General features: G+C 34.1%; 2 protein-coding genes across 5 annotated transcripts; one reads left to right on the plus strand and one right to left on the minus strand.

The window, feature by feature from the left end:
• Nucleotides 1-411: 411 nt before the first annotated feature.
• On the minus strand, nt 412-7261 carry LOC129871718 (pentatricopeptide repeat-containing protein At1g03100, mitochondrial-like). 3 transcript variants are annotated; one of them, XM_055946691.1, is made up of 5 exons: nt 7044-7261; nt 5862-5951; nt 2370-5447; nt 989-1178; nt 412-898 (listed from the first exon to the last, which is right to left on the minus strand). In XM_055946691.1, the coding sequence occupies exon 3, from the start codon at nt 5409-5411 to the stop codon at nt 3036-3038; it is 2376 nt and encodes a 791-aa protein (XP_055802666.1). In that variant the 5' UTR covers nt 5412-5447; nt 5862-5951; nt 7044-7261; the 3' UTR covers nt 412-898; nt 989-1178; nt 2370-3035. The 3 variants fall into 3 exon arrangements, with proteins under 3 accessions (XP_055802666.1, XP_055802667.1, XP_055802665.1); XM_055946692.1 differs by having other exon boundaries at nt 5857-5951; XM_055946690.1 differs by lacking the exon at nt 5862-5951.
• A 3477-nt stretch (nt 7262-10738) lies between these two features.
• Nucleotides 10739-14871, plus strand: LOC129870830 (PHD finger protein MALE STERILITY 1). Of its 2 annotated transcripts, none has more exons than XM_055945706.1 (3): nt 10739-11193; nt 12292-12604; nt 13305-14871. In XM_055945706.1, exons 1-3 carry the CDS (start codon nt 10890-10892, stop codon nt 14701-14703), a joined length of 2016 nt encoding a protein of 671 aa, XP_055801681.1. In that variant the 5' UTR covers nt 10739-10889; the 3' UTR covers nt 14704-14871. The 2 variants fall into 2 exon arrangements, with proteins under 2 accessions (XP_055801681.1, XP_055801682.1); XM_055945707.1 differs by having other exon boundaries at nt 11114-11193; nt 12275-12604.
• Nucleotides 14872-14986: the final 115 nt, after the last annotated feature.

Genomic DNA, 14986 nt, shown 5'->3' on the forward strand with positions numbered 1-14986 from the left:
TGTCCTTTTCAATGGGACCACAACTGAGTTGTTTGCATCTCTCCTTTAAGTCAGCTCATACCTTCAACACTTAAAAATTCCACACTTTGAAATGTGGACAAGAATGATCAATTTCTTTTTTAAGAAAAGACTTCTCCGACAGAATTTTTTTTCCTGTACCAAACTACAGAAAAAAAGTTCCCCATTACCAGGGTTTAAAACTCACACCTTTAATTAAAGGTGGAGAAATTTCAACCATCCCACCACACCCATGAATGGTAAAAGGGTTTTGGTATTCGTATGTCACATTTCTAAGATAGAAGAACATATATAGTTGTAGTTACTGGTGTAGTAATAAGGAACCTTTGAATCTTTTCCTTTAGCTCTGTATTCAACTATATTTAACAATGAAACATGTGTGCATATCATATAGAACAATCACATTTACTAAAAATGACAAAGTTATAAAATTAATACATCACAAAAATCCACCACCTTCGTAGTCCATACCAAACTCAAAAAAACAACAATTAAATAGCAAACTAATCCTTATATAACATGTGTGGGAGGAAAAATTTAACTAGGCTACACAATCCATCTAAGCTAGAATAGTGCACACATATTACACATCAATTAGGAGATGTGCAGGAGAAGGGGATCCTTGGAGTAACTGGTAAAGTTGCTGTCATTTGACAAGGAAGTCACGGGTTCAAGTCTTGGAATCAGCCTCTAGCAGAAATGCAAGGTAAGGCTGCGTACAATAGACTCTTGTGGTCAGGCCCTTCCCCGAACCCTATGCATAGCGGAAGCTTTAGTGCACCGGGCTGCCCTTTTTAGGAGAAATCAAATTCCAGTTTGATTTTTAACCACTTATTCTCACAATAGCTTCTCAATGCCATTATGTTTCGAACCGTCTTACCTGCACAAAACCATAGATAGAACTAAATCTTACATATATTCAATAGGATCATAAATAATTCTGATAAGGCTTAAAGCTTTAGAAACACACCGAAGAACAAGGCCAAGAGTGCTCAAGTCCAGTGAGAGATCTACTAGACATATTGCAGGAAACCCTCATGATTCAGTGAGTTGTCTTAGCCAAGGCAGCTCTTTCTTCCATTTTTTGCAACAATTTCTCATCTTTGACTTAAGGAATGACAAAGAAGTGACTCAGCACCATCGACCCCAGAAGAAATAAGCTGAAAGCCATAGAAGATAAACACGATGTAGACAAGTGAAGGAGGCAGTGACAATTATCAGCAGAAAGTTTTCTTGTTAAAATTATAAGGCTCGAGTTTTCAAATTTCTCAGTCTACTTACATTCTCACAATATTATTTAATCAAAAGTTACCAGAATCAGTATGCTGTGCTCAAATTAGAAGCTGTGTTGGATTTTTGTGGAGTTTAGTTTGTTGAGAAATATGAGGCAAAAAGGTCTGTTTTTGGTTATGACCCAACTTGTATGACGTTGAAACCAATATTGGAAACCCACAAGAAAACTGTTCAACCCAAAAAACAATGAACTAAAAATTGAGAAATGTCTCTCTTATGCCATTTTTTTGTTTTTATAACCAAGAAATCCCCAGAGCAGTGGTGCACAGTGGGAAACTTGGTGATAATGAGCCTGCAATTCTACCCTTCTCCACTTAGATATTGAACCCGTGACGTGATTCTAACCTACACATCATGCACTAAGCTCTTACCACTAGAACAAAGCCTTAGGCCTCTCTTATGCTATTCTCAAGGGCCATGATTTCAAAATCTATTGATCAACAATAAACCAATTAATTAATCAACAATAGCCTTTTCTTCTGTTGATATTCAGATATTACCTCTCGATTTTCAGTAGCAAAGTTACCATAGAACTTTTATGATTACAATAAAAACCTGCTCTTTTAGCGTTTGACATAAACTCTTTAATGTAAATATTAACTGCTAAGGATCATTATTTTGCTATCAATAATTGTTTTCAGTACACATAGGAAGAAACATAGTTCTCAGTGAAGCTTTTCACTAGAACAGATAGAAGAAAGAACAAAAGTGAAAAGTCATGTTCGAAGTCAATCATTTCACAAGAACAATAGAACAAGCAAAAATAACATTAGAATTCATCTTAAAAATCATATGAGCTTGAAAGCACAGACTTAAGGATATATAAGTAAATGTGCATAAATCATACAATCAACATACTATTTAAGCTTCAACATGTTACATATTTAATGGACTTATAGAATAGAGACCTCCCTAGTTTCTCCAGAAATAAATGTTAACATCTAAATATGAAGGTCTTTAATCTTTCTTGTTAAAGTAATGAGAAAGTCGTTAAGTCGTTATGCAAACCACTACAGACAACTAGAGTTTCCAGCAGTAATGAGGTTTCAGAGATTTACCTTTCAGTATTAGTGCTTACAGAATTATCAATTTTGCGCATATGTTGAAGGTTCCCTTAAAGGAGTCTTGATGAGTAGCAGGCCTTTCGCAGTGCAATTTGATACACCGCTTTGGCAGAAACTAAACCCTTCTCTTGGATGTTGAATAATGCAGGCACCTAAGGTGTTAAACCATTCAATAGAAGATTAATGCATCCATACATTAAATGGATGAATTTCTTATTGTAAAGCAAAATAAATGCTTCACTCTGAACCTCTCAAAATCATTCCAGAGCACAAAATAAACAGATGATCTTCAGGAACGACTTTACTCATAATGGAAACCATGTTGAGGACAAAGCAGTACTACAAGCAATGGAGACTGACCTTCAAAATCAGCCATTATTAATATGTTTCCTTAAAAGCAGGCACAGAGAAAGTATGATGCATCTCACCAATAAACTTATTTTGCAAGGCATTTATGATGATAAGGAACTGAATGATCAGAAATTAATAAGAACGAAATCCACAGATATGTCTTGGTCTGCTAGCATCAAGTGATGGACCGGGAACATTTGGATCAACATGGAGGTCCATTCATTTCGCTGTCAACCCATTTAGGCACTATCAGAGCAACAAGTTCCAGTATTGAAGGATAATATAGTTGAGGCTACAGACAATGAATCTTCAGCGTAACCCAGCCCATCTCTTAAAGTTTAATGCTGCCTCTCTCTTTTTCATCTGGGATTCTGACTGGAATTTTGGAGCCTTCCCCTTGTAGAGTGTTTTGTGGTATTTTAAGAAGAGGGTGCGATATTTATACTTGTCAATAAACATATTACCTTTCTCCATCATCTCTACAACTTCAATTGCTCGAACAAAAAAACCACCTCTAACAAATGTATAAAGCACAGCATCTAACAGTTCCTGATCAAACTTCATTCCACTAGAAAAAGCAAGAGGCTTCATTCCACTAGAAAAAGCAAGAGGCTTCATTTCACCCCATAGTTCCGTCACCTCGACATATTTTCCACCAATAGCGGCATAACCTGTGATCAGAGAATGAAAAGTTTGTGCATTGGGAGCATGGCCTAAACTCCTCATCTTCTTAAAAGCCTTTTCAGCATCTTGCATCAACCTCTTTTTGCAGAAAAAGTGAATTACATTATTCCAATCATGAACTCCATAATCTACTTTTTGCCCTTCCTTGATTTCATGCAAAAGCGTCACCATTAAACTAGCTTCACCTCCTTCTGCAGACCCTTTCACCAATTTCTCAAATTCTTGATGACCAGCTCTTGGTATCTTAGCCTCTTTCATCTCCTTGAACAGGTCAAGGGCCCCTTGAGAGTCCTTTTGTATCACCCTGGACTGGATCAATACTTCATAACAGCTTGCATCTATCTGAATCCCAGCTTTACGAGCATCTCTAAGCAGCGATGCAACTTCCCCCGCTCGATTCTCTTTACAGTAAGCTTTCAAAAGAGACGTATAAACAGAAGAACCAGTTCTAACGCCAGCCAATCGCATTTCATCCAGAAGGTCGTGTGCCTGATCTAACCATCCAAGTGAAATACAAGAGTTTATCACGTGAACCAAGGCAGAATCATCAACTGAAACTGGAGAATCTTCTTTCTCTGCCTTAATTAGAAATTCCGCAAGATCTTTTGTTCTCCCAGCTTCTAAGAAAGCCTTTACCAATTTAACATATAATTTCTCAGTAGGCTGGAGAATACCATGTTCAGTTGTAATAAATTCAATTTGCTTCTGCAACTTAATTACCAAGACATCAAGTAAGTTTTTAGCAATGGTCTGTAGTTTTGAAAACATTCTGTCCCTACAGAGATCTTCGTATGATACCAAGTTTTCTGATCCATCTGGCTTTCGATGATGTGCATCCTCGAGGAGAACATTTGAACTCAATGTATCGCCACTTCTAGAAGTCTCTAGCAGCAAACTAGCTACACCAAGAGAATTTTTAGCTTTCTCTGCCTTGCGAAGCATTTCTAGAACCATGTGGGATGTAGATTCAAGATCACCAAATTTCAGAAAGCATGAAAGCAAACAATTATAGAACTGACGAAACTGCATCTCCGTCACATGAGGGGCCTCTTCCATGTCTCTCTTAAGCTTCTTGAGCTCCTCCCTTCGTCCATTTTTCTCATAAATATGAACCATCAAGATTAGTAAAGTAGCATCAGCTTTCAAGTTGATTCGAGGCATCATGTCGAGGAGCTGCTCTGCTTTTCTAGTGGTTCCAAACAGAAGACATCCAGCTAAAGCAATGTTGAAACAAGTAGCATTAGGCTTCATGGAAAGCAGAGATTCGTTGCTCTTTTTACGGGGATCAACTCTTCCATCCTGGAATAAGTAACCTATTTCAAGGACCAATTCAACAGCAAGGTAGGCTCCAGTAGAGGTTTGTGACATATAAGCCAGGATTGCAGACCAAGCACTCACAGGTGGATACTGCTCTGTTTCCACAAGCTTCCTTAAAAGAGTAGATGCGGTAATAGGTGATCCACATTTGGCAAAAGCTAAAGAGAGAAACATAAGAGTATTCCTCTCAAGTAAGTCATGCTTGTTCTCCTCAAATGCTTGTTCAACCAAGCCATAAGCCCTCTCCAGCTGTCCAAGATCTGAGCTTTCAGCACTAGCTGCTACAAGTTTATTAACGATTGCCTTCCTAGGAAACCATTCCATTTGAATGTGCCGCTCATACAAAGCCCATGCATCGTCAAGTTTATCTTCATCAATAACATTTTCTAACTCCTCAGACATTTTACCAAGGTCTTGAGCCTGGACAAGGATTGTCCCAGCAACTGTAGAAAATGGAGCAGTCTGAGAAAGTGGAGCAGTCTGAGAAAATGCAGTGCGGTCGACTCCTCTCTGAATCTCTATGTTTCCCCAAAAGAAGCCAACTAGATGATTGACATTCTCGCTACTCCAATCAGACTGAATTGCGTGTCTGAAAACTCTATAATCACCATTGACAGCAAACAACCGAAGCAATGAATAAGGGGAAGCTGTTATCCCAATGTTCAACTTCCGGAGAGTGATCATTTTCTCCAAGTAGCATTCCTAGCTCTTTATTTCATGCTGAATGTTGGTTGACAAAAGAAATAATATTAGAGATTTGTTATCAAGTTATTTTCCTTTTTAAAAAAATTATTTTACCAAGTTTTTTGACATGCTAACTTTACATCATGAATGGACGACTGATATAGATGTTAGAGCTATTTTGAATTCATGGATTTCAGATGCTACAGTTTGAGATGACGAGAAATTGAATTTGGTAGTATGAATCACTGTGAATAATTAAAAGGATTTCCTATATAAGTTAATTCCAATTTAAGTGGCTAAAACTTGCAATATAATGATAATTATTGCACTTTTTCTGGCATTACTCTTTTCTTCTTCTTTTTATATAAAAAGGATATCAGTAAACAGATTAACATAGGAACCAAATGAAAACGCATATTAACTTGTAAAAATTATAATAACGAACCATACAAATTGGAGTTAATTTCTTTATGCAGTGAAAGTAGACACCGAGCACAGCAATCCCAATTCAGAGTTCAGGTTCTACCATTAAGAAGCATGCTGAAAGTTCACGCAATAAATTGATTAGTATTAGACCCTTAAATAGCCTATTTCTCATTTTTCTTCTTATATTAAGAAGATTTGAGAGTAACTAACATGGGAAGTAAAAAAGAATACAAAATTAACTTGTGCAAAAACTCATAAATAAGTATCTCAATTCTTTCGTTATGCAGTGATAGTAGTCACTATGCATGACAACTTCAATTCAGAATTAGTGTTTTACTATTAGGAGTATGTTGAAATCCCGCAATATAATGACAAAGATTACACCTTTATGGCCTTAAACTCCTTGTTTTCTTCCTTTCCTATTAGAAGTCGTTTGGTGTGAGGTATGAAGTATAATAATTCCAAAGATAAATTGCAGGACTATTTTATCCTGCGTTTGGTTGGAGGTATTAGGCCGTCGTGGTAGGGGTGGACGTTCGGTTCGATTTTTCGATTTTCGGTTTGGTGAAGATGTTAATCCTAACCAAACTAAAATAAATTCGATTTGGTTTGTTTTTTGCAATTTCGGTTCGGTTTTCGGTTCGTGATATTTTTCCACTAGCCCTCAAAATGATATATCCTCTCTTGTCAACTATGGCGGCTGAAGTTTGAAAGGAGATAATTTCAGACCTGTTTGTTCTTTTGAGGATTTTTAATTATCATTAGCTAATACTACTAGTCACTTGGACTGAGACAATAGAACACGCCTATGTATGGCATATGCTATCAATACTCCGCAGCATAACACATTTGCTCCTCTGTTTTGGGGTTCTGCATATTTGTCTTAAACGGTGTTTGTGTGGAAATAAGCATGTCAATTAGTGCAAAAAAAAAAAAAGGACAACACATCTAGCTGACAGCAAGCCAAAGAACACCATAGCCAAAAAAATAAAGGCAGAGACCAACAAGCAAAATAACTCAAGGTGGAAACTTGTTGCTTTTCTAAGAAGAAGAAACAAAAGTGACCCAGATATTAACACATATTCCCATCAACAAAAAATAGACACAGGAACAAAAAATGAAAAGTTAGATGAGAAACACAAACTTGAGCCTGCAGGAGATTTCAGATGGTAGCCCAAATTGGAAGATAACCAACAAAAACCATACCTTTCTCTTTAGTCGAAGATGAGACCCTTTCAGATTGTTACAAGAATGGCACATCTAAAGAAAAATGAGATGTTGCAGTTTGCGACGATGACGAGGAGAAGGAAGTCGAGAGACGAGATTGGAGACGGACGAAGTGACTGACGGAGAGGAGAGACGAGACTCGAGAGAGTTTAGGGATTTCAATTTGGGAATTGAGAATTACAGCTATGGAAATTGAAATTGGCCAATTGGGCCCTGTTATGTATGGTATTGGACTATTGTCTATCGGTATAGATTTGGTTGTATTAATTAAGTATAACTTATTTAAATTTTATAGTGTTAAGATTAAATTATATTTTATTTTTATTTTTTAAAAAAATTATAAAAATTACTTACTTTTTGAGAACTTGAATATATAAGTCATCTTTTCTGATACATAATGATGCTGTTACGGTAAAAAAGGAAAATTAATGGAAGATTTGTTAATTGAATATTTTGTTACGTTTAAAAAGAAAAAAAAGTAAATAAAGAAAGCATAATTTATGAAAAAACTTTATTGACAATGAGATTCAATTCCTGGCAAATTGAAACATATTAGTACAATTCAAAATTCTTCTTCTCTTTCTTCCAAAAAAACCTCTTAATTTTTTAATCAAAATTGTCGACAAATTGTACTGATACAAAATGAATCTGTCGATCTTGTTGAGATATTCCGAAATCTGAAAAAGTGAGGTGAGGTATGAACGATATAAAAGTGATAGAATTGTTGTTGACCAAAATACGGGAGCTGGTGGCTCCGGTAAGGGCCTTGATTCAAGATCCATAGATGACGTCATTGTTGAAAGTGAAAAAAAGTTACGGGAGTTGATACAGAGCAAAGAAGAATGTGTAGAAGGATTTCGTCATCACATTTTTTTGCTTTCAATAAATTAGATTATTGATTTTTTTTTTATTTTTATTGTTCATCTTTTTGTGATACATATAGGTTCAGATTTTTAATGTATCTAGTTATTTTTCTTTCTTAAATTAATGTATCATGCCTTCATTTCAATATTATGATACATTACATTTTTATCATGCACAATATATTGTGTTCAAATATTAGCTTTGATACATAACCTTAATTTATTAAAACACAAATTAGTATGTATCATGTTCATAGTTATTTATTTGATACATAACTATTACAAATTTCATTATTTTTTACGACCGGATACATACACCTTAACTTATTCAACTAGAAGGTTATGTATCTGTAGACATTATCAAATATAATTGTTGATATATAAACAGTAATGTTTTTATATTAGTTTGTATCATATTCATTGTTATGTATATAACACAACATTGATAGAACAACTGGTTGATTTTTTTTTGATTTTTTGTTGTTAATCTTTTTTTGATACATATGAGTTCTGGACATGATACATAAATTTGAATTTTAATAAATTTGAGAGGTCTTATTTATGAAAAACTGACTTCCTACACGTTTAGGACTATTTAGGTAACTCCCTAAAGGTTTTTAGGATAAAAATACCCTTAAAACAATTTAAAAGAAATGACAAAGGCAGTGAGGTCCGTTTTCACGCCGTATCACGGAGCCATCGCGGACTTGTTGAGTGTCTCTGGTAGATCGGCCATAACTTTATACTCCAAACTCCGATTGACGAACGGTTGGTGGCTTTAGAAAGAAGACTCGTAGACATTTAATTTTATAGGTTATGAGTCACCTAACTCTTCATATTGTAAGAGCTATACGATCGTTTGAAGTTGACCCAAGTAAAATCTTATACGGAAACTCAATCGGTAAAGAACCTTTCAACTTAACTTTGAGCTCAAAGTTCCTTGTGATCTTAACTCATATTCAAAGCTCTTCCTATAGTAAACAATTGTTTTCAATACCTGTGCAACATTAGAAATCATTGGGTTTGGGGTCTATTCACATTTAAAGAACGACTCTGATCATAGTTTTAAAATTCGGGGTGTTACAAGAAACTACCTAATTAAACAAATATTACTATCATATTTACTAATTAATTCATCATATAGTTTGAAATAATTACATCTTATATCACTAATTAATAATTTCATACTAGATTTCAAGTCAAATACAACTAGATACATCTTTTTTACTACAAGATACACTGAATAGGGAGAGAGGCGAGTAAGAATAGAAGGGGGGAGCCATATTGGTCTATGTATCCCATATAGATGTGAATCACGTTAGATATGCACTAGATACATGTATCTGGATGTATCTAGTGTGATTCACATGTATTTCGATTACCAGATACACGAGCTATATGGGAGAGTGGCGAGCGAGATGGGATGGAGATGAGCGAGATTTGTCTATGTACTCTAGATACATGCGAATCCACTGTGATACAGTGTATCTAGAATAAATTACACCTAATTTTGACCCATGTATTCCAAGATACATGTATCTGGACGCATCAAAATCTGATAAGATTCGTAATATTGCAAACTTATGTGTATCTAAATAATTAGCTCCTAAACTAGTGAGATTTCGATAAGTTACCCAATAATATTAGAACCGCTTTTAGATATGCTACTTAGAGCCCGTTTGGATTGGCTTATTGTTTTCAGTTTTTTTGAAAGTTTGGTTGGCCAACTTAAAGCCGTTTTGTGCTTAAAATAAGTCCAAAAAAATAATTGGGTCTGTTTGGCTTAGTTTATCTAAAGCAGCTTATAAGCCAAAAAAATAAGTTGGGCTACCCCATTTTTTTTTAACTTATAAGTTGTTTTCAGCTTATACGTTGCTTAAAATAAGTTAAGCCAAACAGTCACTTATACTTTGGCCCTTTTGTTTTAGAAATTATTAAAATTTAGCAAAATTTGACAAACTTCAACCCCCTCCTTCCTAAAATAGATTTGTGCACTTTGAAGTTTTAAATTGTCAGAGCCTGATTTCAAATGTGCATTGCCAAAAAACAATTTTTTTTATTGTGAATAACACCTCCAATACCTTGATTATCAGGGTTTTAAAAGGGTGAAGTGCACATATAGTTGATCGGAGGATCACTATTTAAGATATAGTCAAATGTTATAGAATACTTAATATTTAACCGCTTTTAGAATCAAGGATTAAAGTTTAAAAAATGAGGATGAAGTTACAAACTTTATATATACAAATAGGAAGTTGGGACTATCAAGTTAAATCTCTAACAAAATTGTATTGTTTGAATTTTAAAGTAGTTGTGTTTGAATACTTAATATTTAACTGCTTTTGGTGTCTGGTTCTCATATTGGAGCCCAACTAATTTGGATTCGCGCCATGTAGTAGAGAGGTGCTCCCTATCAAAGATATTTCAATATCTAGGGCTCGAATTCGAGACCTCTGATTAAGGCAGGATCAACCCCATCCGCTGCACCGGTTATCAATCCAACGTGTTTTAACATGTTCAAGTATAGTTGGCCAGTAACATTGTGTTAATATAATTTTCATTCTAATTAAAATATATTGTTATACCCTAATTATACATAACTTTCAGCATGCCTCAACGGACCATAGAATTTGCCGGGATATTAATTAATTAAGCAATTAATTTAAATGGTTAACATTTGCAACATGACCAAAAGCATGGTTCCATTTTAAAAATACATGCATGTAACTCTTGCTTCCTGCGATAGATTTGCATAATATAATTCCAATATTTGTACAAACATAATAAACCATCCATTTTGAATGACTCCTTTTTATTTTTGATCATTTTTGGCAAATTAAGTGTGTGTGACCTTTTTTAATTTTCTTTAAAACACAGGTAGAGAGTTTGGTAAGTTGTAACTAGTAAGTAACGAACATCCTTTAAATTTTCTTGAATTCATGATCAATCTTTGGTTCCTTTGATGGTGACGAAGATGTCGACTTTAGATCTGAGCGGATCGAAGAGAAGGAAGAGGAATAATAATGAGAGGGTACTATTTAAGTTCAAGAATTTTGGTGAACAAGGTTTTCCTACAGAGTTCATTGGGTGCAATTTTGACCAAAATGTTAAGTTTCTTTTGGAATTTGCACAGCAAGAAAATGGTAGTATTTGGTCATTTCAATTGGAAGTTCATAGACATCCACCAATGCATGTGTTCCTCTTTGTTGTTGAAGAACAAGTTGAATTGTCCCTCAATCCTCATTGCAAACATTGTCAATACATAGGTAATATCATTATTTGAGAATTATTACGAGTTCACGTGAAATCACTAAGTAGAAATTTATCGTTATAAAAATTAATAAATTTTAAATTATGAATCTGTCACTCAGAAAAAAAATCATTAGAATATTCAGAATATGTAGTCATATGTAACTTCATATGTTAGGTTTGTGTTTGGTGAAAAATGGTCGTGATATGTCCCAATAGACACAAAATTAAATCAAATACTAAGTGAAATTACTAAAATTATAATTAAAAACATTAAAATTGCTAAGCATGACTTTATGGTATACTTGCACAATATTTCTCATGTTAATATTTTGCATATTCACTTTATATACTTGCACAATTCTACTGTTGAAAATCGCTTGTGTAGTATCTACTTTAATATGTTATAGCAGATCACTTGTTATACTTTTAAGATTATTATCCTTTTTATCATGGAATGTCGGTAGTGATGGAGTCATGCTTGTTCAAGGGATGTCACCCATTCGTTGAAAAGTTATATTGTCTAGATAGGTAACATTTATGTGTCTGTACTATATTAGGGGGTGATAAAATTAGTTCATGAAAACATGATCCGTTCAACTTGTATTTAAGTTTGGGCGAGTCAATACTCGTTTATTTATAGCTCAATTCATTTTGATCCCCCAACTCAACCTATTTAAGATCTAGGTTGATTTGTAGCCCAAATTGATCCATAAAAAATCTCGTCAATATATTTTTTTTATAAAAATCTTTTTGTTTGATATGTTATATATAATTATAATAAAGAAAAAAAAAGTTTAATTAGATAATTAAATAAATTATAAAATAAATAAATTATGCAGAAGTAAGTAAGAATTGGGGGGGTCACATGAGTTATTAGCATAACTCATTTAGATCCGCCCAAATCTATTAATCCAACAAGACCATTTGACTACACCCGCACTATATTTACCTTTTCATATTTTGACTCCCTTAATGAAAAAACTAGCTAGTTCTGCTCCCGATCATCAACGTATAAAAGTTAAACTCATTTCTAAATCTATGAGATGAAAGAGTTGTTAGCATCAAGTTGAATTTTTCAATTTCTCATGAATGTAGTAATTAATGTAACTCAGGCTGGGGAAACAATCTTATGTGCAACAAGAAATACCATTTTATATTGCCTTCAGAGGACACAATTGCAGCTTGTGTAGAAGGAGGAGCTAGCCAAAAATACAAAACAGATTGTAGTAATAATATTGGTGGAGAAATAATTAGAAGTAAGTTGAATTTGATAGAAATAGAAGGTCATATGATGCATGGTGTGTTTCACTCTAATGGTTTTGGACATTTGCTTTGTGTCAATGGATCATTGGAGAGTACTTCTGACTTGCCTGGTCATTCTATTATGGACTTTTGGGATCGACTCTGCATTGGACTTCATGCTAGGTTTGTCATCATCAACTTAATTATTATTCTCATTTCATTTTATATGAAGCTGTTTAATTCAACATACAATTCAGTATTAAATAGCGAATTCTAAATTTTATGATCCTAAACTTGTGGGGACATATTTATAGCCAGGGTTGGAGTCTGGTTTCGGCAAAGAGGTTACTCCGAATCTCTATAGTTGAAAAACTATGTATATTATCTATACAAGGTCAATAATATTCTTATGTATGATATATATTGAATTCCTTGGCTCTGCTACCGTTTATAGCTAAAAAATGTCATTAAAAGTAAAATAGAAAGTTTAAAGTTACATTATTTTGAAATATCGAAAGATATCTTTTGTTTTAGAACATTATAAACAAATGTAACATAAAACGAAACAAAAATATTCTAGTGTAAGTTCAAACTATTTTGTTATATTAGTGATGCCTTAAACTCTGTGCTCAATCAAGCAAACATCACACATGGAACATCTTTTTATGCTTTTGTACACCCCTTAGCCCTAATCGTCGTAATAAGAGTATTTGTCTGAATTATCCTTCACTTTTACTTAAATTCCACACTTAAAGTAATAAATAAATTCTTACTTTTTGAAAAGTCAAATATTTGGAAACAAATTTAGGTTCCCAAAATGATTAATATTTGAGATTGGAAGCAATAATAATATTTTTTTTCAAATATTTCATTTGTTTTGAAGAAAAGTGAGCTTAAGAGATATCTCAAGAAAGAAAGGCATGGATCTAAGGCTACTCAACACACTAGCCTATGGTGAGACATGGTTTGGTCGATGGGGTTACAAATTTGGGCGTGGAAGCTTTGGTGTAACTCAAGAAACATATCAAAGTGCAATCAATGCCATACAAAACATGCCATTAGCCTTATTAGCACATCATCATGTAGGGATCATAAATATTAATGAGATATTAACAGTGTTATCAAGGTACCAAATGTTATCTGGTCACTCATTAGTCACACTTTGTGATGCCTTTCATTTCATGTTAGAGCTCAAATCAAGGATTCCAAAGGAAAACAACCTTACATCATGTTACCCAGGGCTATTGGTTGACACTACTTGTAGGTGGTCCCCTAAACGCGTTGAGATGGCTATTAGGGTTGTTGTGGAAGCCCTAAAAAGGGCTGAGTCGCGATGGATTTCTAGGCAAGAGGTTCGTGATGCTGCTCGTGCCTATATTGGTGATACAGGATTGCTTGATTTCGTACTCAAGTCATTGGGGAATCATATTGTTGGGAAGTATTTGGTTCGTCGATGCTTAAATCCAGTGACAAAAGTTTTGGAATATTGTTTAGAGGACATATCTAAAGCATTCCCTAAACAAGATCAAGGTTTTAGGGTTAATGACTCAAAAGAGAAGCAACAATACAAAATCACATGGATGCAACTTATGAAGGACATATACTTCTTGTACAATAATATTCTTAAAGAACACAAGGGATTAATGTCAAATTATACGGGCGTCTTTGCTACAATTCCAACAGCTTCTCGAATAATCCTAGACACGAAATACTTCATCAAGGAATATAAAGGGGTATCAGAGGCAGATTCAAGAATTGAAGCAGACAAATCCAAGATTTATTGCGCGATTATGTTGGCAACCGATGAAGGATTTGGTGTAGAAGAAAAAGTAATGACCCCATTTGAGTGCTTCTTAATGAGAGAAGATGTCACATTTGATGAGCTAAAAATTGAAGTAGAAAAAACATTTGGAGATATCTATTTGGGATTAAGGAACTTTTCCACAAGATCAATTAACAACCTGATGAGCCCAATTAGTGGAACAGAATTGGTTTTTAATGTGATGAAACCAGGAAGCAAGATTGTTCTAGGAGGGGTAATAATGCCAAATGATCATACTAATATTAATGGAGGGATATTTGAAGGAATTAAGAATAATATTGTTGTGGATTGTCTTTGTGGGACTAAAGATGAAGATGGTGAAAGGATGGTTTGTTGTGACATTTGTGAAGTTTGGCAACACACTAGATGTGTTGACATCCCAAATCATGAAGCAATTCCAGATATATTCCTTTGTAATAAGTGTGAGCAAGATATCTTACAATTTCCTTCATTACCTTAGATAATTTCTATCAGCAAAAGAAGAAAAAAGAAGTAATATATATGTTACAACTATTTATGCATTACTAGTATTTGAGTTGGAAGAAATGTTTTATGGATATGGGAGATATATTCTAATTATATCTTGTTGAAATTAAAGACTAGTGAATGAGAATAGTTGTTATGATAATATTCTATACATCTATCTTGCTTGTTTGTATATGTACAAATGTTATGCAATGGCTAAGTTAAAGAATTTCGTTAAGAATATTTAAGATTTAAAATATATATTTGTATAAAAATGA

This window comes from Solanum dulcamara, chromosome 10 (assembly GCF_947179165.1).
Source record: "Solanum dulcamara chromosome 10, daSolDulc1.2, whole genome shotgun sequence".
NCBI lineage: Eukaryota > Viridiplantae > Streptophyta > Magnoliopsida > Solanales > Solanaceae > Solanum > Solanum dulcamara.

Coding starts and splice junctions, on each gene's coding strand:
- LOC129870830 (XM_055945706.1), top strand. CDS start 10,890: ATGGTGACGAAGATGTCGACTTTAGATCTGAGCGGATCGAAGAGAAGG. Junction 11,194..12,291: donor CAAACATTGTCAATACATAG/GTAATATCATTA, acceptor AATGTAACTCAG/GCTGGGGAAACAATCTTATG. Junction 12,605..13,304: donor TGCATTGGACTTCATGCTAG/GTTTGTCATCAT, acceptor TTTGTTTTGAAG/AAAAGTGAGCTTAAGAGATA.
- LOC129871718 (XM_055946690.1), bottom strand. CDS start 5,411: ATGATCACTCTCCGGAAGTTGAACATTGGGATAACAGCTTCCCCTTAT.